This window comes from Vulpes lagopus, chromosome 2 (genome assembly GCF_018345385.1).
Source record: "Vulpes lagopus strain Blue_001 chromosome 2, ASM1834538v1, whole genome shotgun sequence".
Taxonomy (NCBI): domain Eukaryota; kingdom Metazoa; phylum Chordata; class Mammalia; order Carnivora; family Canidae; genus Vulpes; species Vulpes lagopus.
In genome coordinates, this window is record NC_054825.1 from 31,109,447 (window position 1) to 31,135,607 (window position 26,161).

Here is a 26,161-nt window from a genome sequence, read left to right on the forward strand (position 1 = left end):
TCCAATTAGGAAATGGTCAGAAAATCTAGATATACATTTTTCCAAAGAAGATATATAGATGGGTATACATAAAAAAGATGCTCTACATCATGAATCATCAGGGAAATGCAAATCAAAACTACAATGAGCTATCACCTCATACCTGTTAGAACACCCATTAAGACTAGAAATAGTAAGTGTTGGCAAGGATGTGGAGAAAAGAGAACTTCTGTGCACTGTAAACTGATGCAGCCACTATGGAAAACAGCATTAGGGAAAAAAAAAGAAACCACATTTACATTATATGAAATACAAAGATAAAATTATCATTAGCCAAATGAGGCAAATCTTCTCCCACCTTGTGAGTATACAGCTACATATTCTTAGAAAAATTAGTTACATATTTTTGCATGACCTTGGGAAACTATTGCCCATTCCTTAACATCCTGCTTTGTCCTTAAAGATTAATAAATAGTCTTTATTCTCATGAACACTTTTTACAAGGCAACCATCTTTCAGTGCATTATTTAGTTTAGTTCTCGTGCCCCAATATGTAAAATATTTCCTAATATCATGACAACTTTTGTCATGAAATGCATGGGTCTATTCAACAATGAAAATCAACACAATTTTCCTTAAAATATTATTAGAAGGCTCTCCAAGACTTTATTTTACAGATAAGGAAACCAAGGTCCAGAGAGATTAAGTATGTTTACTCAAAACCACACAGCTATAGTCATAACCAGAACCTAGTGCTCCACCCCCAGGGTTTCCCCCACTCCATACCACTGCCTAAAATGGAACTATTTTTTACAAAGAAAAAGTATGGAGTAGTTCTATCAATTGGCAAAAAACAGTATTTTTGCCACCCTATTCTATAGAATGTAGCAATAAATGTGGTAATGATGTGTAAATTGCCATCATCCAAACCATTACAGAGAAGCTGTAAATATTTAGAAGTTTTGAATAGACCAAACACAATACAACTTAAATTCCAGAGAGAAGAATCATTGTTCTTTATTACAAAAATATTTAAAAGAAACTGTTATGATGTTAAGATTGTATCTAAAAAGCATATTTTGTGAATCAGCTTCAACAGATTTCTTTCAAATGATCTATTATTTATTAAGCAAAAAATGAAAGTCTTTGCCTCTTAGTCAATTCTCACAACCCTCCTACGCAGTATTTACTATTAATACTATTTCATATAACAATGAACTAAAATTAGTTCTCTCTATATCCCATAGTTGGTAAAGCGTGAAGATAAAATTTATACCCAGGTCTGCCTGAACCAAAGCCACATTTTGCTGTTGTTACACACAAGTGCTTCCAGAATGGGCCTTGGAATGTGATAAACAACTGGGAGAAACAATGAAAGAAATTAAACTTGTAAATGCAAAATACACTTAACAACCTCTTCCAACCTATCAAGATACAATTTTTAAAGGGTTAACTACACATGGTTAATATTTGAAAAGCATGTAAATTCATGTCTAAAATTATTTTTGTACATTATGTATTTTCTCTAGAAATACAAATGTTCTTCATGTAACTTGGGTGTTACATGAAAAAAGGAGGGCAACCCGGGTGCCTCAGCGGTTTAGCGCCACCTTCAGCCCAGGGCCTGATCCTGGAGACCCGGGATCAAGTCCCACGTCCAGCTTCCTGCATAGAGTCTGTTTCTCCCTCTGCCTCTCTCTCTCTGTGTCTCTCATGAATAAATAAATAAAATCTTTGAGAAAGAAAAAGAAAAGGAGGGGCACCTGGGTGGCTCAGTGGTTGAATATCTGCTTCAGCTCAGAGTCATGATCCCAGGGTCCTGGGATCGAGTCCTGCATCACATTTCCACATCAGGTTCCCCACAGGGAGCCTGTTTCTCCCTCTGCCTCTGTGTCTCTCATGAATAAATAAAATCTTTAAAAAAAGAAAAAGAAAAGGAAGACTCAATGGTTAACTTCAAGAGAGATGGCAACTTTTAAGTTTCTTAAAATTCATAAATGGACAAAAGCAGGAGAAACAAAACTATCTGCATTGTATCAAAATAAAATTGTTTTATGAACTTAATATAAACAATCATGCAAACAGAGCAAAAAGCATTCACTAAAAAAGAAAAAGACTTCATTGAATATGTTTCATTACTGAACAGTCTAAGTTCATATCATTCTCTTAACTATAACCACCATTGTTTCCACTTCTAAAGTCATTCTCATCTCTATGAGCCTCTGAAGATCTGTTTCCCCCTAAACTAAAATACAGGCAACCCCCTCCCACTTTTCAAAAGTTTGCATTACACCATCCCACTTTTATGAAAAATGGCAAAAAGTGAAACAGCGGTCAGCATTTGTTTCACAGCAAGCTGTTACAGAGGCAGTGTGCACCCTGAGCAGCTAGAGTGGCACTACCAAGCTCCTTCCGCTGAACTACACTCAGTGTCAAGCCACCATAATTTGAACTGTGTATCTGTATTTATCTCAATTTATTTCTTGCATCGATTAACAAGATGCATCCTAGGGTATCAGAAAAACCCAGGAGAGCTTATTTCTTGGGTGTGGGAATGTATAAAATTTTTTCCGTATAAAAAATTGATAATTGCTCTTTGCTCTATGCCATTTCAGCTTACAAAAGGTTTCACAGTGATTGATGCTCTACTTTCAGATAAGAGAGGGGAACCTCCATATGCATACATTTATTTTAAAAGTTAATTCAAAAAAAAAAAGTTAATTCAGTTTACTTAATTTGATGCATTTCCAAACATATATCTTATACACACAAAAAGAAGAAGAAACATAAAAGAAAAGATGGAGCTGTACAGATAAGAAAGATGAATGACAACCATACCATGAAAAAGCACGTTACTCATTCCTAAAAGTACGTTCTTGGCAGAATCCTAGGCTGCATTATTGGACCAAACATCTGAAGATCCTGTATATTCTCCCATCTGAGAGCAAACATCCTTTAAGCATCAAGTTTTATTTACTTTTTTAAGCATCAAGCTTTAAAGTATGCTACTTATTTCATACTCCATTCAAATATAATAGCAACAGTATCATTACTATTAATGCTTATACTTCTGATGAGTCACAAAAACCAGATGTTGATAGCAACATGATTTGACAACAGATCCTTCCTCCTTAATACAGCCCTTACTCTTTACCTTTTCTACCTGCAAATGGATATATATTCATATTCCTCAGAAGAGCTGATATCATCTGGATTACTTGTATCTGACAAAATATGGGTTACAATTACTAAAGATATTTTTTTTTTTTTTTTACTAAAGATATTCTTACCTAAACATCCTTATACGGTTTCAAGAAACAATTTTTTAATGTCTGACAGGTAATACATAAACATCTGTTAATCATTTAACGAGAACAAACTTTCCACTTTTTCCAAAGTAAAGTTTAAATCCTTAAAAAAAAAGAAGAAAAAGGGTAAAAGTTGTATGGGTCATCAACATCTCTGGTCCCCTGTCTTTGGCAATGTCAGTTTTTGTATTTTCTTTTAATCGATATAACTACATTAGAATAACTCTTCTTCATTAATTTACATTTTCTTGCTTTTAAAAGATCTAAATCTGTGGATAATTTAATCTTCTTGAGAGTTTAACAGTCTTGACCAACACAACTCATTCAAGGTTGGACTGTAAACTATGGCCTATTGTTTTTTTTAGAAAAATTAAGTCCCACAGTTTTATTGCTCCTGACAACTCCTAACTAGTCATCTCCCCTAATATGGGAAATTCTAGTTTCTCTTCTCTTTCACCCATTTATAAATGTGCTCTTGCTTTTCATCAACAAAATGTACTAATCTTTGATACAGATATTTTGGGATCCCTGGGTGGCGCAGCGGTTTGGCGCCTGCCTTTGGCCCAGGGCGCGATCCTGGAGACCCGGGATCGAATCCCACATCAGGCTCCCGGTGCATGGAGCCTGCTTCTCCCTCTGCCTGTGTCTCTGCCTCTCTCTCTCTCACTGTGTTCCTATCATAAAAAAAAAAAAAAAAAAATGATACAGATATTTTATTTAAGATTAAACAGAAGTTCTTTGCCTAAGGAGAAAGGGGCCTAAAGGAATGTTATCTTTTAGATAAGATTATATGTTGGTAGCCATAGCAATGGGTCTTGAAACTGCTTTCGGTAGATATACATGTGGATTTCTGACTCTCTGCATATGTCTATTTATTTTAACATGCCAAAATCTATTTTAATAAATACAAGAAACTATATATATAGCAACATACACACAAAAATTAGTTGTACAAGTCTCACATGGAAAATAGCTTTATCACTCTAATCATACTTGTTCTCAAAAAAAAAAAAAAAATCAATAAAGCAAAATTCTACTACCTCTTAAAAAACTGTTAGAAAATAACCCATATAATTTATTTTCGTCCTGTAAATTCTTTTTTTTTTTTTTTGATGTATTCTTTTTCTTGAACAGAAACCAGAGCGGCTAACATAGTATCATAATATTATTGCCAAAAAAAATTTTCCAATAGATAAATAAAATTTTAGTACACTATTGAACATAGGTGATATATTAAATCACTTTTTTAAAAAAATATTTTATTTATTTACTCATGAGAGACACAGACTGAGAGAGAGAGGCAGAGACACAGGCAGAGGGAGAAGCATGCTCCTTGCAGGAACCCGATGTGGGACCTGATCCCGGGACTCCAGGATCACACCCTGGACGGAAGGCAGGCACTAAACCGCCGAGCCACCCAGGGATCCCCTATTTTTATTTTTTTAAAGATTTTATTTATTTACGAGACACAGAGAGAGGCAGAGACATAGGCAGAGGGAGAAGCAGACTCCCCACGAGGAGCCGGATCCAGATTCTGGATCACGCCCCAAGCCAAAGGCACAGGCTCAACCACTGAGCCACCCAGTGTTAACCGAAATCATTTTGAAAAAATATATCAGTCGTATTAAACGCTCATAAAAAAATGACCAGCTCAAAGTTTTTTTTTTTAACAATAATTCTCAAAGATTTATGGACTTCTTCAGCCTATCCATAATTAAAATATTATTGTATTGTGATCAGGATAAGTTAAATCAATGCTCATTCATACAAACTTTTTCTACTTCCTCACCAACTGAATGAAAATCTAACACTTATGAGATCAGTACTTATATTATTAATCATTTAATTAAAAAGCCTCCTTTCAACACAGAGACATTGTCACAAACATTTATGTTCCTCTTTTTATTCTCAGTAGAGGCAAGGAGTTTCCCATTTTATTTTGATGGGAATTTCTCCATCACCTTTGTCACATTCTTTCTATACCTACTACTAAAGCATTTTATCTAAAACCAGTGATGTTTGAATTACCAAAACAGCATATTTTTTAAAAGATTTTATTTTTTAGTAAGTAATCTCTATACCCAACGTGGGGCTCAAACCTACAACCTCAATATCAAGAGTCGCATGCTCTTCCAAATGAGCCAGCCAGGTGCCCCCAAAACTGTGTATTATTTTTAAAATTTGCCAAATCACTCCTTCTCTTTATCAGTAATTATACACAACTCAGCAACTTCCCCTTTTAACACACATTTTAAAATATTTATTGCCAAAAAATAAATAAAATGAAATATTTATTGCCAACTGCACCAAATCTAAGCCACAGAAGGTTAAAACTGAGAAGGCATTTGGCTAAAGTCCAGGAATCCTAAATCCTGACCCCAATCTGCTTCAACCCTGTTTGCCCCTCCCCCCTTCCCCCCCAACCCTTGAATTCTCTAGGAAGGATATGAATAGAAGAAAAAGCCAGGCACCTACACAGTCACTAGAAGGCTTTTGTTACAAACTTCAAAGTGCTTTGAACAAGGTCAGTCCAAATGGAAGGCTCATCAAGCTTAAGGCCCAGAATCACTATCACTTAGATAGCCTTTGCTGCCATTCCTCTAGTCAGCCTATGCTCAAATCTCAGCCAATGGTGAAGAAAGGCCAGTCTAGCAACATATGAAGCAAAACGTTCAGCTCAGAAACCTCCTTAGCTCTGAGTATCACCAAGAAAACTAAAACACCAAGAAGAAGCAAAGCCAAACAGTATGATAACGCAAAAGAGAAAGGGGCAAGGCATTTCAAGACAGAGAATTGAAAGAATAGTTTTGTTACCATTTATGGTAAAATTATGGACAGAGAAACCAGAATTCCTTAATGTAATATAAATCAAATATGCAATTAGAAGTTGCAAACAGGGAATCCCTGGGTGGCTTAGTGGTTTATGCCTTCAGCCCAGAGCGTGATCCTGGAGTCCCGGGATCGAGTCCCACATCGGGCTCCCTGCATGGAGCCTGCTTCTCCGTCAGCCTGTCTCTGCCTCTCTCTCTCTGTGGCTTTCATGAATAAATAAATAAAATCTTAAAAAAAAAAAAAAGTTGCAAACAAAGAAGGGGCAACTTGGTGGAACCAAATAGGAAAGTCAAAAAGGAGAGCATATGCTTGAATGTTTAAGGTTCAAGAAAAGAGCACAGGCTTTTGAATTCCAATTGTGGGTCTACCACCAATCATTAGCTAAGTGATCATGAATGAAATCCTTAATCTTTCTAAATCTGTTTCTCCACCTGTATAACAGATACTAACATCAAAGGGTTCTTGTTTGGCATATAGGAAAAGCTCAGTATCTGTTAGCTTTTCAAAAAATTAGTAAAACAAAAATTTGTTTTCTTTATACTCAGATATATTATTTCTTTAAATTTATGTTGGGGATGGGAAGCAGAATGAGCAAGACTGTACTATACAAAAGGCTGCAAGAAAGATTCAATAGTAAATATGAAACCTGAGATTTGCTTCAAAATAATCCAGTGGGAATAAAACATTGGCCTAAAGTTGAGGTAGCCAGGGTGTTTGTTGTCTTATTCTTTCAAAATACTTTCCTACATGTTTGAAGTTTTCCAAAATAAAAGATTTTTTAAAATTTTTCTTCAACCAATATGGTTGAAAAATAAAGTTCTAGCATCCTTTCTATCTTTGACAAATCATAAATCTAAAAGATAGAAAAAAAAAAAGAGGAAAATAGAAGTATAGAGGCAAATATCTACAAATGACCTAGAAAACATGCTTCCACTGATTGTGAAGGGGAGTATTCGGGCAGGAGCCTAGACAAATACCCAGACAATGGAGATAATTAAAAAATATGAAAAACAAGAGCACCTCAAACTGAATATAAACATATCAGTTTAACAAAGTCAATAATTCTCTCTTCTACATACTTCGTACACTTTTTTTTTAATTTGTATAAACCAGTATTTAAGTATTATTTAAGTATTAAACAGTATTTAAGTATTTAACCAGTATTACTTAAGTATTAACCAGTTAATTTATCTAAGTAATCTCTACACCCAACATGGGGCTCAAATTCAGGAGCCCAACATCAAGAGTTGCATGCTACTCCAACTAAGCCAGCCAGGCACCCCTAAACCAGTAATTCTAAACATATTAGTAGAGCATACTGCTTATGTTAAATTAGATGTGAGTTCTGCTATAAAATAAAATAAATTTCATTGTGGAAAATTCACATTTTCACATGTGGGATTTCCTTTTACTAAGCAATATACACCCTATAGATTCTTTTAAAATTAGTTTTTCTTCCCCTTCACATTATGCATCTAGGAGAGAGAGAACAGGCCATTACTCTTTGAAAACAAACCTCTAAAAAGCCAACTAGTAAGAGAAACACAGTAATCATTTATTGATGATAATGATGGTAAAAAATGATTCAGACTTTATGAAAAGTAAGCCAATAGATCAAATAATGGTTCCAGACTATCTAGTATTACTAATGAGAAACATAAGTCTTGAGGTGTTAGCATATTTAACAGAGGTAGAAAACTACTATGTAACTTCATATAGCATTTGCAGCAAGTTAAATAAAAAGTTTGCTTCTGAGAGAGTTCCATTCTGTGTTTTACCTGGTAAGTTAGGTAAATATTTCAAACGTTAAAATATCATACAATTTTTCTGTGGATAAAAGGAAGCATTTATGGTAAAGGAAATCCCCTGATTGCTTCAACAAGAGTTATTACTCAGTGTTTCCCAACTGACCAATTATTTTTTAATACCCATCTTTATCTTCCTACATTCCTAAATAAAGGCAGTAAGAATATGTATATAAAAGAAGGGCTTTTTTTTTCTTTTTATTTTATAAAGAAGGGCTTTTTAAGTATAAAACATGCTATGTAGGGGATCCCTGGGTGGCGCAGTGGTTTGGCGCCTGCCTTTGGCCCAGGGCGCGATCCTGGAGACCCGGGATCGAATCCCACGTCAGGCTCCCGGTTCATGGAGCCTGCTTCTCCCTCTGCCTGTGTCTCAGCCTCTCTCTCTCTCTCTGTGACTATCATAAATAAATAAAAAAAAAATTAAAAAAAAAAAAAAAGTGAAACTTTGGCACAGATGTGTTCAGGTTTCATTTAAAAAAAAAAAAAAAAAAAAAAAAAAAAAAAACATGCTATGTAGATATAGGTGGGTGCTATGTTGATGCGGGTGACACCATTAAAATATTTTTCTAAAGCCTTCTATATGTCAAGTGTTGGAGAGTTTAAAATCTTGTGAAATAACTTTGCTTCTATATGATCCGGTTCAAACTTTGTAAAACAACTGTGATAGACTTTTAATGATTTAGAAGTTATAAGAAATACTCCCTTACTTCAAATGGTAAAGTACAATTACAGTTTTGAATAAAACTCTAAGATACAATTGAGTAAATTTTCTTACTAGAATAAAATATTTCAAACATAATTTGTTTCCAAATACCAAAACCTCAAACATAAGTCTATAAATTACTGTTACATCCATTTTTTTCTTGTAGCCATTCCCTTTGACTTATCCTGCACTTACAATTCAAAAGTACACATTACCCAAAACTGAATTTTAAGAACTTGATTATTATAAGGTCACTCAACAAAAACTGGCTTTATACATATAACTTTCTTAGACTGCATAACATGCAGAAAACTGATTACGTGATAAATCAAAAGAATCCATAACCCATAACCAAAAGAATCCAATCCATTTCTCTTTAACAAAAAACAAACATGTGGAGCAAAAGGAAAAAGGAAGACAAAAAATTATTACAAGGTATTAACCATACAGCCTTTCTAACATACCCCTCACAATCCATTAAATCAAGGATTCTCAGACTAATTCTCCCACTTACATCCTAAGATTCTCAATTTTTTTTTAAGACATCATTACACCAGACACTTTGTGACACCAAATCTAACCAATTCAAAAATCTGAGAAACTGACACTAACCACAAAATTCAAAAGTCTTTTAAAACACTATAGTTTAGGGTGGCTCAGCAGTTGAGCGTCTGCCTTCCGCTCAGGGTGTGATCTTGGAGTCCTGGGATAAAGTCCCACATTGGGCTCCCAGCATGGAGCCTGCTTCTCTGCCTGTCTCTCGTGAATAAATAAATAAAATATTTTTTAAAAAATAAATAAAACAGCTGAGGGAAGTAAGTCAATCGGAGAAGGACAAACATTGTATGTTCTCATTCATTTGGGGAATATAAATAATAGTGAAAGGGAATATAAGGGAAGGGAGAAGAAGTGTGTGTGAAATATCAGAAAGGGAGACAGAACATAAAGACTCCTAACTCTGGGAAACGAACTAGGGGTGTTGGAAGGGGAGGAGGGCAGGGGGTGGGGGTGAATGGGTGACGGGCACTGAGGTGGGCACTTGACGGGATGAGCACTGGGTGTTATTCTGTAAGTTGGCAAATTGAACACCAATAAAAAATAAATTTATCATTAAAAATAATAATAAATAAATAATAAATAATAAATAAATAAATAAATAAATAAATAAATAAATAAAGCGGTATAGTTTAGTGCCAGAAAATAAAGTCATACAGTAACTTGCAATAAATACAACCTACCAAATATCTGAGTTTCATAAAATGCAACCAAAAAGTACAATTTTAAATTTCAAAAATACTGCTATTGGGCCGCCTGGATACTTCAGCTGGTTAAGAATTGGCCTTCAGCTCAGATCAGGATCCAGGGGTTCTGGGATCAAACCCTGAATCAGGCTCCCTGCTCAGCAGAGCCTGCTTCTCCTTCTCCCTCTGCTGCTCTCCCAGCTTGTGCAAGGGTTCTGGGATCAAACCCTGAATCAGGCTCCCTGCTCAGCAGAGCCTGCTTCTCCTTCTCCCTCTGCTGCTCTCCCAGCTGTGCTCTATCAAATAAATAAATAAATAAATAAATAAATAAATAAATAAATAAATAAATAAATAAATAAATATTTACAAACTAGTATGGTACAGATTCCTCTCACTACTCAAACTCAGAATAGATTCAGACAAAATATCTATATAAAGGTATCTATCAGGGATCCCTGGGGAATCCCAGGGATTCCTTAGCGGTTTAGCACCTGCCTTTGGTCCAGGGCGTGATCCTGGAGTCCCGGGATCAAGTCCCACATCAGGCTCCCTGCATGGAGCCTGCTTCTGTCTCTGCCTGTGTCCCTGTCTGTCTCTCATGAATAAATAAATCTTTTTTTTAAAAAAAGGTATCCATCTGTAGCCAAACTTTTGTTATTAGTACTCAAAACTCAAGCATGGAACAGATTTAAATAATGTGGTTTACCACATTTTCTGAACTTGATATATAAACCCTCACCAGGGAAAGGCAGGAATTTCGAAGACTTGGATAGCAAAGTATACCTGTGCTGTGACACAACTCCATCAAAAACCAGCAATTTTCGGGTCCCTGGCTGGCTCAGTCAGTAGAGCACGCAACTCTTGATCTTGGTTGGGATCGTTGAGTTCAAACCCCACGTTGGGTGTAGAGATTACTTAAAAAAGCAACATGGGGGCACATGGGTGACTCAGTCAGTTAAGCTTCAGACTCTTGGTTTTGGCTCAGATCATGATCTCAGGATTATGAGATCTAGCTCCAAGTGGACCTCTGTGCTCAATACAGTGTTTGCTTGAGAGTCTCTCCCTTTCCCTCTCCCCTTTCTAGCCCTCCCCTTGCTTGTACTCTCTCTAAAATAAATAAAATCTGGGCAGACCCGGTGACCCAGGGGATTCGCGCTGCCTTCAGCCTGGGATGTGATGATGGAGACCTGGGATCGAGTCCCATGTTGGGCTCCCTACATGGAGCCTGCTTCTCCCTCTACCTGTGTCTCTGCCTGCCCCTCTCTCTCTCTCTCTCTCTCTCTCTCCGTCATGAATAAATAAAAATGAAATCTGGGATTCCTGGGTGGCACAGCGGTTTGGCGCCTGCCTTTGGCCCAGGGCGCGATCCTGGAGACCCGAGATCAAATCCCACGTCGGGCTCCCGGTGGAGCCTGCTTCTCCCTCTGCCTGTGTCTCTGCCTCTCTCTCTCTCTGTGTGTGTGTGACTATCATAAATAAATATAAATAAATAAATAAATAAATAAATAAATAAATAAATAAATAAATAAAATAAAAGTGAAATCTAAAAACAAACAAATAAATAAATAAATAAATATCGGGCATCCCGAGTGGCTCAGCAGTTTAGCGCTGCCTTAGTGAAGGGACAGCAGTTTAGTGCTGTCTCCTGATCTTGGAGACCTGGGATCGAGTCCCACGTCAGGCTCCCTGCATGGAGCCTGCTTCTCCCTCTGCCTGTGTGTCTGCCCCCCCCGCCCCAGTGTCTCTTATGAATAAATAAATAAAATCTTAAAAAAAAAAAAGAAAGACAATAACAAGTGTCAGCAAGGTGGTGGAGAAACTGGAATCCTCATACATTGCTGGGAGGAATGTAAAACAGGGACTGCAGCTGGTTTAGAAAACAGTTTGGAACGAATGAATGAATAAAAAATAAATAAAGCCCTTGGGTGGCTCAGTCAGTTAAGCAGCTGCCTTCAGCTAAGGTCATGATCTCTGGGTCCTGAGAGACTTAGCCTTGCTGAGCAAGGAGTCTGCTTCTGCCTCTGTGCTCTCGCTCTTGCTCTCTCAGGTAAATTAATAGAATATTTTTTAAAAAACTAAAGAAGTTTGGCAGTTCCTCAAACATTAAGTTATATGACCCAGCAATTTAACTCTTAAATACACACTCAAGAAAAGTGAAAACAAATGTTCACAGAAATATAATTCACAACAGGCAAAAAGGGGAAACAATACCATTGCCCACCAACTGATGAATGCTAAAACATAGTATGTCCATACAATTGCAATATTACTTAGCCATAGAAAGCACTAAGTGCTGATACATGCTACAACATGGATAAATCTTAAAAACATGCTAAGAAGCCAGACACAAAAGGCCATATACATTGTATGATTACATTTATATGATATATAGAAGACTGACAGAAAGCAGATTCGGGATGCCAATGGCTGGGGTCACAGATGGAATGGTAAATGACTGCTAATGGGCATGGGGTTTCTTTTTTGGGTAATGAAACTGTTCTGAAATTATATAGTGATTTTTTTAAATATTTATTTATTTATTTATTCGTGACAGACATAGGGGGAGAGGGAGAGAGAGGCAGAGACACAGGCAGAGGGAGAAGCAGGCTCCATGCCGGGAGCCCCACGCGAGACTCAATCCCCGGACTCCAGGATCGCGCCCTGAGCCAAAGGCAGGCGCGCTAAACCGCTGAGCCACCCAGGGATCCCCTATATAGTGATGTTTAAACAATGTAGTGAATAAACTAAAATTACTGAATTGTATATTGTAAAAGGGTGAATCTTAAAGTATGTAAATTATACCTCAATTGAAAAAAAGAAAAACTTCAGGGTACAAACCACCGTATTGGAATATTTCCTGCATACAAGAGACTTAAAATCAGCTAATAATTCACACTGGGATTATCCCCAAAACAATGTGCCATTGTAAGGAACAGTAAAAGGACTTTTTAAAATACTCGCAAATAGAGAAGATGATAATTCGGAGAGTAGTGATGGTAAGGTTTTAACCTGAAATTACAAAACAACAGCTTTGTTTATTAACATCTAGCCAATATCCAGATTCCATACAACAGATGGGTAGACATAAAGAAATTAAGAATCAAAAGAGAAGTTCTGAGGCATATCAAAACAAATCAAACCCCTTTGCTGAGCTTCACAGCCAGCTTGCAAATCAGCAAAGAAAATCAATCTCATTGTTTAACATATACCTGTATTTGCCACGAAAAATGCTTTTGGACTATGTTTGCAAATACCAAATGCAATCTTTAAGGATGAATATTTGGCAATACAAGAGATGTTTCAAGAATACATATACCACTGATTTTAGACAACTGCAAAAATAGGTTTTGTGCAATGTAATACAGTACAGCCTCCAAATGAGAAGAGACAGTTTTGTATAACATCATTCCCGTGGGATCCCTGGGTGGCGCAGCGGTTTGGCGCCTGCCTTTGGCCCAGGGCGCGATCCTGGGGACCCGGGATCGAGTCCCACGTCGGGCTCCCGGTGCATGGAGCCTGCTTCTCCCTCTGCCTGTGTCTCTGGCTATGTCTCTGCCTGTGTCTCTGGCTCTGTCTCTCCTTCTATCTCTCAAGAATAAATAAATAAAATCTTTAAAAAAAAAAAAAAAACATCATTCCCGTGAAGGTGATTTAAAAAACAATTATGTGTCATTGTTGAGTTCCAAAATGAAATCTTCAAATAAAGGAAACATTCATCTCCTGAGCTAACGAGTGAAATGCAATGTAAACCCCAAGGTGCGTAACAAAGAGACCCCACTTTTTAACCTGCATTAGAAAATCCTACAAGCTACCTTTGCAAACCTATCATCTATACATCCCCTACATGAATCACGGTCTCATCTCATTCTTCTTTGCCACTTTTGCTTATTTGTTTTCTCTGGACAGAAGTGACTCTTCTGTATTCATCAAATAACGCTAAAATCTGCCACCTTCTTCATGAAGCCTTCCTACATCATTTCGAGAGATTTCTTTCACTTCTAAACACCCCTAGGACTTGCTTGCACCACAGTATGGCACATTTTGCCTTGTACTATTATTGAACACACTATATTTTCTCTAAGTACTAAAAGTTCCTGAAGATTAGGGTAGATTTCCCAATACTCTCATCTCCCCACAGCAGATTCAAAATTAAATGAAGTCCTTACCTAAACCGCCTTTGATTCCTAAAAACAGCACTAATATAAGTAGCTAAGTAATTATGTGGGTGCTCAGAGATGGCAAGTCCCCACAGACACTGAACACCTAATTCTCACTCTGAAAAAAATTACAGGCCATCCAGTATAGCCCATAAGGCTAAATAAAAAAAAAAAAAAAAAGAAAGGAAAGGAAAGGAAAGGAAAGGAAAGGAAAGGAAAGGAAAGGAAAGGAAAGGAAAGGAAAGAAAGAAAAGAAAAGAAAAGAAAAGAAAAGAAGAAAAAAGGCATTATTCAGAGATTTCCTAGAATTGTTCTGGTTACCAGCACATCTGAGGGAATCAGGGCAATATGAAATAACATAGTTAAGTCAAAGAGACTTAACTCTGCTATCCTTTTCAGCCAAGCTAGAGCTAAGGTGAAATCAGCAAAACTTTCCCTACATTGAGAAGAGCTTTTTAAGAATACAGCAAGGATGAGGAGCAGCCAAGCAAAAGGTTACATCACACCAAGCAACATAGAGAACCTCAATCTTCTTGAAATATGGACTGCCATAGTCTCAGAGGACACCTTAATAATCACCTGGTTACCAAATATCTATCTTGATTGATCATAATCACTGTCTGAAACTGCTGACTCCAATTCAACTAAAATGTAATAATGGAAACACAAACACCTCCACAATCCTGATGCACCCACTACAAACCCCCCAAAATAAAAGAATTAGATTTTGGGAATAAATGAGAATTAAAAATGAATTCATTTTAAATCCAAAGACTGCTGTAAATTAAGTATCATTTAGAAACCAAATGACCCTCAAGTACTAAGATAATCAGTCAACAGAATCAAATAGAAGGTTAACTGTTCAGAACCAATCTCATTAAAATAAAACGAGGAATTATTTCGTCTGCTAGTGACTAACCACATAGCTGCCTTTTCCTTATATGAGAATCACTGCTAACCTTTGTAAGTAAAGAAAGTTAACACTACTATTGATTTACTTAGAACCATTCTTAAAGAAATTACATATAATAAAAGAAAAATATGAAACCTAATTGATTTTAGCTGTGAGACTATCAACTATGTATTACTCCTCTGCCCTCTGGACTTTAAATATCTCCTGAACTTTACCACCTTCAAAGTGGAAATTTGGAGTTAAAAGTATGCTTTAAGAAAACTGAGGACTAGATTAAAAACCCCCCTACAAAAAAACAAATCAAAATTTGATATTCATATATTTACACAATTTTGTTGTCATTAAGAGAAAAGAAAAAATAAAATACAACCTTGTCAAGCAGCAATAAGTAACCACTAACACTAGCAATGACCGATAAAAAGGGGGCCTGAGGCAGAAGGCAAGGTATTCAAAGCAAACAGAATAAGACCAACAACACGTTAAAACCATCTAGAGTAACAGTAACTTAAGGAATCTACAGGGCTAAGTCAATTTCAAAATCTTTTAAAATCTAAAAAGCCCTACTGAAAAAACCAATCATGAAAAAAGAGAAATAAATACAAGAACTAAAAATTCTTCAAACTAATTTCACGATTTTATATTCATAATTCTGAAAACTCACTAATTTCACTCTTCTCAAAACCTACATGCCTTCATAAACTCATATGATGATTATAATAAGTAATTCAAAATGAGCTTAATCTGATGTAACATTTTAGCAAATATACTACAGATTTGAAAAAAATACAAGCAGAGACACAGTAAATGATAACCGATAACCAAAAGGCTTTTTGGAGAGCAGAGCTGGGCTTGGATTGGCAGGAGGGAAAATTTAAAATACACCCACAAGTCAGCTTATATCAAAAAAAATTGATTCGTGCCTTTATTACTTACATAAGCATATTTTACAAATGTACTTTTAACCTGTGGACAACCCAAGTGATATCAGATACCTTAAAGGGTTGCTGCATATTTTAATTTTGATGTTACAGCTTAAACGTTTAACAAAATTCACATAGATCTTCATAATGAAACACTTCAGAAATGGAAAGGCTTATATTCTCTAGGTAAAGGTTACCTTATGTTTCACTTAAAGTTTCAGTTTTGCTTTTTAATCTATTACAGAAAACATCTCTTGTGGGACATTGTAAAGGGCATACCCTCCTGTCAAGCCAGAAAGCTCAAACACAAAGACACCGAGCTAACCAAGTGCTGTAATTCTTCCAAACTGAGCCTCTCCACACCCCCTCCACCCTTCCCCCCAACAGATATGTCTATTAAATCAGTGTCTGTTCTCCCCCTCGCACAACAAAGAGAACTTCTCACCGCATGAAATTGCCGCTGAATGGACACCAGAAAGCAGGATTTGCATAATTCCTTCCAACGAAACCCTGTCGGGAAGGAGGGGATGAGGGGCCCAAGCGTACGGATAGAATCTCCTAGATTCTGCTGGGGAAGACCTGGTTCCCAAGAATATTCCCCACGGGGGGAGAAGGGGAAAAGGGGCTGGAATTCTGCGCCTCCCCGAAGACCGGGCCTGCGGGACGGAGGAGCACGAGAAGCATCTCCCCACGCAGCAGCAGCAGCAGCAGCAGCAGCAGCAGCACCGCACCAAAGATGGGGAAATAACAATGCTGGGGGACAGGAGAGTCAGACACAAGGATGGACTGGGGCTAGGGGGCGGCGGGCGGAGCGGAGACACCACACGGGCCACTTACTTTTTGGAGGGGGGTTAAATATATGAGTTAAGCCCTTATGGTCCCGCCGGCCGCCGCACAGAGGGAAACGGGACCTTGGGAGAGAAAAACAGACAAAACACACAGTGTGAGAGGCGCAGCTCAGCCGCCCGGCCCCTCCCGGGGCGCCCCCGTCCACACTCCCTCCTGCCCGTGGGGTAAGGGCCAGCCGGGGCCCGGGAGCTGGGGGACTCGGGCGGTGGGCGGCGAGGCTCTCGGCGAGGCGGCGGCTCCAGCAAATCCCTCGGGAGGGGACAAGAGCGACCCCCGCTCCGGCTTCTCGGTCGGACCCGGTTCCACCCCCTTCCTCCCCGCCGCGCACACACCGAACACAAATACACACACACACCGACCCGAGCGTCGAGGATTAACTCCCCGGCCGCCGCCGCCGCCGCCGCCGCCGCCGCCGCCCGCAGAGGAAGTGCAGCCGCTGCCCCCCGCGGCCATGACACCCTACTTGGCTCGGTCAGGCGGACCCGGGGCCTGTGACAGCTCCGGCTCCCTCCGCCCCCATCTCCACCTCACGCCTCGCACACGCCCGAGCGCCGGGCGCCCGCCCGCCCGCCGCCGCCGCCGCCGCCGCGCGTGCACGCGGGGACCCGGGCGCGCGCCGCCGCCGCGCGTGGGGGAGGGGAGGGGAGGGGAGGCGCCCGCCGAGCGCAGGCGGCGGCCGAGCGCGCCCCCCACCACCCCCGGCCCCGGTGCCCGGCTCCGCAGCGCCCGAGGCGGCGCCCCCGGCCTAGTGGCAGCGCCGCGGGGCGAGCTTCCACAATAAGCCGGCGGCGGCGCCGGGCCGCCGGGCGGGGAGGAGGGGGGGGACAGGGGAGGGAAGGGGCACGCGCTCCCGCCCGAGAGCCCGCCCCGGGGAAGGCGCGCGGAGGGGAGGGGAGGGGAGGGGAGGGGCCGGGGAGAGCCCGCCCGGAGGTCGCGCGCGCCCGCGCTCCGGGGGGTGGGGGAGGGGACGCCCGAGCCAAAGAGGGCGGGCGGGCGGCCCGGGGCGGCGATTGCCCGTGCCCCGGCTCCCTCCCTCGTCCGGGGCAGCCGGTGGCGGGGCGGCCCAAGGGCCGGAGGCGGCCGGGGGAGGGTCTCACCTACACAGTGAATGAGCTTGTGGCGCCACGAGTCCAGTTCCTGCCGAAAGCCGCGTCTCTCAACGGAGCATTGCTGCCGCCTACACACCCTCGCCATCTTCTGCCGCCCGCCCGGCCCTGCCTCCGCCGCGGCCCCGCGCACGCCCAGCCGCGTCGCCCGGGGCCGCGCACGCACCCGAGGCCTGGGCGTCGCGCCTCCCGCCGGGGGCGGCGCGGGGGCAGGGCCGGCCTCACCTCGCCGTGGCCCCTGCGCGGTCGGCGGGGCGCTCGGGCGTGCGCCGGCGGCGAGCTCGGCGGGCTGCGCGGCCGCCCGGCGTGCGGTGTCGGCGCCTGTGCGCCCGGGCCCCCGCCGCCCCGCCGCCCCGCCGCCCCGGGAGGCTCCTGCCCGCAGCAGCCGCTCGCGCCGCCCCCGGCGCGCCCCACGGCCGCCGCTGCCCTTCCCCTCCCTTCCCGGAACTTTTTGTCTCTCAAACGAGCCCCGTTTGTCACTTCTAACCTGCCTATCGCCCGACACCAACTGTTGCGAGTTCCGCGGTAACTGCTTCTCTGAACTTCTCGGCCTCAACGGCTCCTCTGGGGGGGAACCTGTTTGAGAAGCCGAGTTCAGAGTAGATGCCCGGGGGCGCCGGGGCGGCTCAGGCCGCGATCCCGGGATCCGGAGTCGGGCCGCACATCGGGCTCCCTGCGCGGGGCCTGCTGCTCCCTCCGCCTAGGTCTCTCCCCTGCCTCCTTCTCTGTGTCTCATAAATAAATAAAATCTTAAAAAAAAAGGATAAATGCCCGGATGCCCGTGGAGGCACTGAGCCCCAGAGTTTTTATTAAAAACTGAAGCGGATCTCATCTATAAGTCATCGAAAGACCTGGCCAATGTGTGCACACCCAGCAAAAACTGAATCAGGCGTTTTACACAGAAAACTGAGAGGTTTCTACTAGCAAGGCTGAGCATAGGCGAGATACTCCAGGTGGCACATTCGAAACCTCTCCTGTGTGTGTAGAAAGAGGTTTAAGAAAATTGTGCCAAAATGAGGATGGTATTTCAAAAAGAAGGTTAAATTAGCAATACTTAAAGCGGAGTGCTGGAAAGTGGCATAATTCCATATTTCTGGAGACACTCGAATATTTTCAATGATGAAAGGGATTTTCAGGTGAAAACCTTGGGATAATTAAATCACCCTGCGTAGAGCACTACCTGTTCCGTTTAAACATTATTCTCATCTGAATGACCTGTTATTTGGGACAGAAAGAGATAATGGAACAAAAGGAGAAAGCGGGGGAATGGGGGGTGCAGGGACAGAATACAAAAGCAAAAAAAAGGGGGGGGGGAATAGGTCCCTCTTTACCAATAAACCCAGTACCCAGGATTTTTTTTTTACCTCTTAAAGACGGTGTATTCCTGCTTTTAGATATATAAATTTAATGTGAAGACTTAATTTTTTTTAAATATATATTTTTTTTAATTTTTATTTATTTATGATAGTCACAGAGAGATAGAGAGAGGCAGAGACACAGGCAGAGGGAGAAGCAGGCTCCATGCACCGGGAGCCCGACGTGGGATTCGATCCCGGGTCTCCAGGATCGCGCCCTGGGCCAAAGGCAGGCGCCAAACCGCTGCGCCACCCAGGGATCCCAAAGACTTAATTTTAATTACTGTAATAGGCAAAACAAAATCAGTAAATACTTGCAGGCAAGAATCACATTGGTGTATTGATTTCTGTCCTTTCGACATAGCGGTCCTGATCTCAACTAGGCACTTGTGGAATGCCCTGTCTATCCATAAAGAGATAGAGTAGGTGGGCTCTTGGGTGGAACTGGTTTGCAATGTATGTAGACAAAGGTACCTCTGCTCCCCAAATCTAACACCAATGATCCTTCCACAATTCTCAGAAGTCCACAATGTTTCACCTGCCAAAGAGAACTGTCAAATGAACAAACTATTAAGTAAGGAAGTATTGAATTTCTGTGTACACAAAACTATCCTGAGTAGTGAAGGAAAAGGAAAACATTAAATGAAAGATTGCTGAGGACACCCACCCTGCACATGTGATGGCGGGACATCTTCTGTCTTCAATCTGTATTTTCTTTCCTTTACCACTAGGTGGTAGGTTTGAGTCTTGTAGCTTTTAACCAAGTTGATACAGTTTTTTGGAGAAAGTCTGCTTCATGAAGTTTCAAATAAATGAACAACATGTAACTATATACAATGAATTAATGAATGTATTTTCCAGTTACTCATATAATCTGCTTGAAATGATCAAGCCAAGCGTAATTCTTCCTCAACATAATTTCTTAAAGAGTCTCAGACATGTAGATTAAGAGGATCCTAGAGACTTCAGAAATTGACTCTAATTTGAGGTATGGAATTACAAGCCCAGACAAGTAAAGTGACTTGACCAAGGTTGCATAGCTGCTAGGTAGAAGGAAGGCAACAAAAGCCAGAAGACAGATTTCCCAATTCCCAGTTCAATGCTATTTTTATTACTCCACTTTGAATTGGGATTGTTGCTTCACTTATTTTAAGTTATGAACCAATATATAGTTGACCTCTCACAAAGGCTTATTTGGAAGAAAGGATGAGGGGACAATAGTAATAACTATCATTTATTGAGTATCTACTATATATCTAACACTGCAATTTTATTTCATTCCATCGGAATGACTGCCAAAAAGGAGGTATTGTTTTTACCTACTTTTTATATTTTCCAGATTAGAGATTCAAGATTCAGAGGAGTTAAGTCCAAAGTCACAAAGTTACCAAATGCCAAAACCAGAATTCTAAGATCTCTCTGACTCCAAAACCCTCTAATTGTCGTGCAAGTAGAAGCAGGACTCTGCATGCAGAGGATTCATTTAATTCCATGTGAGAGGTTATATTCCATTGCACAGCTAAGCAGTTTGACAAAATTGTCGAGCTCCCATCATGTATCAGGCAGTGTCCTAGGCACTTAGGACACCTAGATATCTAAGACATAATTTCTAACCCTTAACTCTTTTACCTACCCTGGAATAGAATCTTAGTGGCAAGTTCTTTCCCATTCTGGGGAGCATCAAGCAATACCACACAGTGGTAAGAGAGTAGAATCTGAAGATGCAGAAAGATTGATTAGAATCTTCGTTCCATCCCTTAGAACCTGTGTGGTCTTGACAGATTAACTTCTCTGGTCATCAGTTTCCTCATGTGACAAAGAGGATAGATAATAGTGTACAAGATGGAGGTTGTGTGAAGATGAAATGAAACAATCAAGCACAGTGGCTGGCACATTGTTAGCACGAAATGACTATCAATTCCCATGATTTGGCTTCTGTCTGCTCATCCAGTCTGCAGGGTGACAAGAAACCAAGATGTTTGTACAGTTTGGGGTGAATATGTAACAGCATGAAGAAATAGTAACAATGACCTTGGCCTTTGAAAACAATGGTCCCTGAGTCATATTCTATAGTTCTTGCAATGGGTAGATGATAGGGGAAAATGGAACACAGAAAATGACTATAAGAGAGTAGGGGTAGCCTCTGTGAACCATAGGACTGGTTGGTCAGCATTATATTAAGCTTGCGTCTGGTCTGATTAGAGGTGGCATGTAATATGGGAAAGGACGTCAGAGAAATGGGAGAATGAAATGGATTGCAACCTTTTTAAGAAACAAGTCTCCTAATGAGAGACTTGTTAAAAAACACGGTCAACTTCTCATGAATTCCCATAACACTTTCCCACAACTATCCCACAACTTTTTTTTTTTTAAGATTTTATTTATTGGGATCCCTGGGTGGCTCAGCGGTTTAGTGCCTGCCTTCGGCCTAGGGCGCGATCCTGGAGTCCCAGGATCGAGTCCCAGGTCGGGCTCCTGGCATGGAGCCTGCTTCTCCCTCCTACTGTGTCTCTGCCTCCCTCTCTCTCCTCTCTATGTCTATCATAAATAAATAAATAAATCTTTAAGAAAAAAATTTTATTTATTTATTCATGAGAGACACACAGAGAGAGGCAGAGACACAGGCAGAGGGAGAAGCAGTTTCCATGCGAGGAGCCCAATGTGGGACTCGATCTGCGGGCTCTGGGATCATGCCCTGAGCCAAAGACAGACGCTCAACCGCTGAGCCACCCAGGGGTTCCTGTAAACACATTTTTGTGTGAACATATGTTTTCATGCTTATTTTAAATACAAATATGCATATGTATCCTATTTTGAAATAGTTTCAAATTATAGAAAAGTTGCAAGAACTCCTATATTCCCTTCTCACAGATTCCTCAATTGTTAACATCTTACCACACCTGCTTTTGCTATGTATCTACATATATGGTTTTGTTCTTGTTGAGTCTTTTTATGAACAGTCTGATAGAAGCCTACAGACTTGGCTCCTGTCACCCCTAAATAACCACTGTGAATGTCCATAAAGTAGAGACACTCTCCTTCATAACCATCATATAACCCTCCATCACATCAGGAGATCCACATTGATACATACAGACCCCATTAAAATTTCACTCTCTCTTTTTTTTTTTTTTTTGAGTTATACAAACATGTACAGAAAATAGTTTATTTTCTCTCTCAAAAATTTTTTTTAACAAGAAAAAGAAAAAATATTTCAAAATAGGTGCTAAATTACTTAGGGCTATAAAGTTATTATACTCTAACTTGTTCTTTTTTTTTAATTAATTTTTATTGGTGTTCAATTTACCAACATACAGAAAAATACCCAGTGCTCATCCCGTCAAGTGTCCACCTCAGTGCCCTTCACCCATTCCCCTCCAACACCCGCCCTCCTCCCCTTCCACCACCCATAGTTCGTTTCCCCTAGGAGTCTTTATGTTCTGTCTCCCTTCCTGATATTTCCCAACATTTCTTTTCCCTTCCTTTATATTCCCTTTCACTATTATTTATATTCCCCAAATGAATGAGAACATACACTGTTTGTCCTTCTCCGATTGACTTATTTCACTCAGCATAATACCCTCCAGTTCCATCCACGTTGAAGCAAATGGTGGGTATTTGTCATTTCTAATTGCTGAGTAATATTCCATTGTATACATAGACCACATCTTCTTTATCCATTCATCTTTCGATGGACACCGAGGCTCCTTCCGCAGTTTGGCTATTGTGGCCATTGCTGATAGAAGCATCGGGGTGCAGGTGTCCCGACGTTTCATTGCATCTGAATCTTTGGGGTAAATCCCCAACAGTGCAATTGCTGGGTCGTAGGGCAGGTCTATTTTTAACTCTTTGAGGAACCTCCACACAGTTTTCCAGAGTGGCTGCACCAGTTCACATTCCCACCAACAGTGTAAGAGGCTTCCCTTTTCTCTGCATCCTCTCCAACATTTGTTGTTTCCTGCCTTGTTAATTTTCCCCATTCTCACTGGTGTGAGGTGGTATCTCATTGTGGTTTTGATTTGTATTTCCCTGATGGCAAGTGATGCAGAGCATTTTCTCATGTGCATGTTGGCCATGTCTATGTCTTCCTCTGTGAGATTTCTCTTCATGTCTTTTGCCCATTTCATGATTGGATTGTTTGTTTCTTTGGTGTTGAGTTTAAGAAGTTCTTTATAGATTTTGGAAACTAGCCCTTTATCTGATATGTCGTTTGCAAATATCTTCTCCCATTCTGTAGTTTGTCTTTTAGTTTTGTTGACTGTATCCTTTGCTGTGCAAAAGCTTCTTATCTTGATGAAGTCCCAATAGTTCATTTTTGCTTTTGTTTCTTTTGCCTTTGTGGATGTATCTTGCAAGAAGTTACTGTGGCCGAGTTCAAAAAGGGTGTTGCCTGTGTTCTCTCTAGGATTTTGATGGACTCTTGTCTCACATTTAGATCTCTCATCCATTTTGAGTTTATCTTTGTGTATGGTGAGAGAGAGTGGTCCAGTTTCATTCTTCTGCATGTGGATGTCCAATTTTCCCAACACCATTTATTGAAGAGACTGTCTTTCTTCCGATGGATAGTCTTTCCTCCTTTATCGAATATTAGATGACCATACATTTCAGGGTCCACTTCTGGGTTCTCTATTCTGTTCCATTGATCTATGAATTTCACTCTCTCTTAACAACGATGTCTCGGGATCCCTGGGTGGCGCAGCGGTTTAGCGCCTGCCTTTGACCCAGGGTGCGATCCTGGAGACCCGGGATCGAATCCCACATCTGGCTCCCAGTGCATGGGGCCTGCATCTCCCTCTGCCTGTGTCTCTGCCTCTCTCTCTCCTGTGACTATCATAAATAAATAAAAAAAAAAAATTAAAAAAAAAAAAAAAAACAACGATGTCTCTTTTCCTTTTCTGGTCCAGAATCCCATTCAGGAAGTTACACTGAATTTAATTGCCTGTATTCTCAGTCTCTTTGATTTGGATACAATTCCTCAGGCTTCCCTTGTTATTGTTGTTGTTGTTGCTCTTGTTTTTAACCATGACAAATCTAAAAAGAACAGGCCTCTCATTCTATAGGATGATCCTCAACTGGGTCTATGCGGTGTTCCTCATGACTAGACTCAGGCTGTACATTTTGACAAGAAAACCACAGAAATGAAGCCGAGTTCTCAATGCATCTCATCAAGGGCTCATGATGCCAACTTTTCACACAAATATGATGAGAATTTTGCTCATCTGGTCAAGTGGTTTTCTCCACCGTAAAATCACCATTGTTTCCTTTGTACTTGATAAATATTTTGTAGGGAGATATTCTGAGATTATGCCAATGTCCTGCTCTACCCACCAGCCTTAACATCCGTGAAACATTACCTGAATCACTTACCAGAATGATGATGGTCAAAAGGTGATTTTCTTACTTCATCATTTCTTCTGGATTTACTAATTTACATTCTAATATAAGAAAGAATTTTTCAACGTCCCCATTTTACTCATTTATTCATTAATAAATGATTTGTTATGGACTCATCATTTCCTTCATTCAGTGGGTTGTAATGTATTGCTGTAGTTATTTTCATTGTCCTAGATTTGGCCAGTGGGAGTCACTTCAAGCTGACTTTTTTTATCCTGTTCGCATACCTCCATCATTCTACAAACAATTTCCTTACTTTCTGGTACAGCTAAATGTTCTAGGCTCATCCTGTATTTTTCCTGCCTCAGCTCTAGAATAAGCCAAAGCTCAGAGCTCATAATGGCTACTTTGGGTGAAGGATAGTATTTAGAAATCAAGATTTGGGCTCAGTATGTGCATTCCTACTGGAGTGTCACAGGCTACTAGATCTCAGCAGTCAAAGCAAGGAAATATATGTATGCATATACATAATGTATATATACACATATGCATATATTTATTTCTCTTTCTATATCTATCTCTAAATATACTTAAACATCATGAGTTACACTGATGCATTTGATTCCAATCCAGCATCTCTGAATACTTGCAAGCCTTTCCCTGCTATACATCTATAAATCCCCTTTTGATAGTGAGAAATCAGATTCCCCTATTTTTTTATATTGACTTCAGTATACTTATTTGCTTGATTCCTACTGTATTTAACAATCTCCTGACCACACTGGCTGCCCCTTTGGCCTGCAACCTCCAGGAACCTTTCTCAAGAGTTTCATCTTCCAGCTACCCAAATGTCATCTACCTGGCACACCACCATCCAGGGATGTCAATTCTCTCCACGTTGAATGTGATACATTCTGTGCCATTCCAACCAAAATTCCAAAAGGACCTCAAAAAACTTTCCAAAATTTATAAAGAAAAATAAAGATCCATGAATAATTATGATGTCAGTTTTGAAAAAAAAGAACAGGGGCTCAGTCGATTAAGTGTCTGACTTGATTTCCACTCAGGTCATGATCTCAGGGTCAGAGATTAACCCTCACACGGGGTTCTGCATTGGACGTGGATTCTTCTTAAGATTCTCTCTTTCCAGGCACCTGGGTGGCTCAGTCAGTTAAGCCTCAGCCTTTGGCTCAGGTCATGATCCCAGGGTCCTGGGATGGAGCCCCACGTGGAGCTCTCTGCTCAGTGGGGAGCCTGCTTCTTCCCCTCCCTCTGGCTGCTGCTCCCCTTGCTTGTGCTCTGTCAAATAAATTAATAAAATCTTTAAAAAAAATTCTCCCTCTGCCCCTGTCTCCTCCCCACAAGTGTGTGTTTTCTCTAACAGCATCAACAAACCTTTTTTAAAAAGAAAAAGAACAGCAAAGAATAATTTGTTAGACATGGAAATGTGCAGCCTAGATCCTCCTTCAAAGAACTCAATCTGGCTTGTAGGGAGTGTGATCACTACATAGCCTCCAGCTGTCAGCTGCTTCAGGGTTAGCCTCAGCTGCTGGGAGCTATCTTGCCCAAGGTCACATCTTTCTGGGGCTGCCAAGATATGGTGACTAAGGGCTAGCAGGCTAGAGCCTGGTCATTTCTGCCTGATGCTGGACACTGTGA

General features: G+C 40.8%; 1 protein-coding gene across 11 annotated transcripts in view; it reads right to left on the reverse strand.

Moving 5' to 3' along the window:
• LCOR (ligand dependent nuclear receptor corepressor) overlaps positions 1-18,027 on the reverse strand; it is a 149,130-nt gene extending 131,103 nt beyond the window's left edge. For 3 of the 11 annotated variants that reach the window (XM_041745456.1, XM_041745455.1, XM_041745454.1), the window contains exons 1-2: positions 17,805-18,027; positions 16,696-16,769 (exon numbers count right to left, since the gene is read on the reverse strand). Coding sequence is in view for 4 of the 11 variants with exons in the window: in XM_041745450.1 (XP_041601384.1) it covers positions 16,304-16,349 (46 nt within the window). In the remaining 7 variants the exon portion in view is untranslated. Of the gene's footprint in view, positions 1-16,303; positions 16,369-16,695; positions 16,770-17,066; positions 17,270-17,804 lie in introns of those variants that run through there. The other 8 variants (XM_041745458.1, XM_041745452.1, XM_041745450.1 and 5 more) reach the window with 7 other exon arrangements.
• Positions 18,028-26,161: the final 8,134 nt, after the last annotated feature.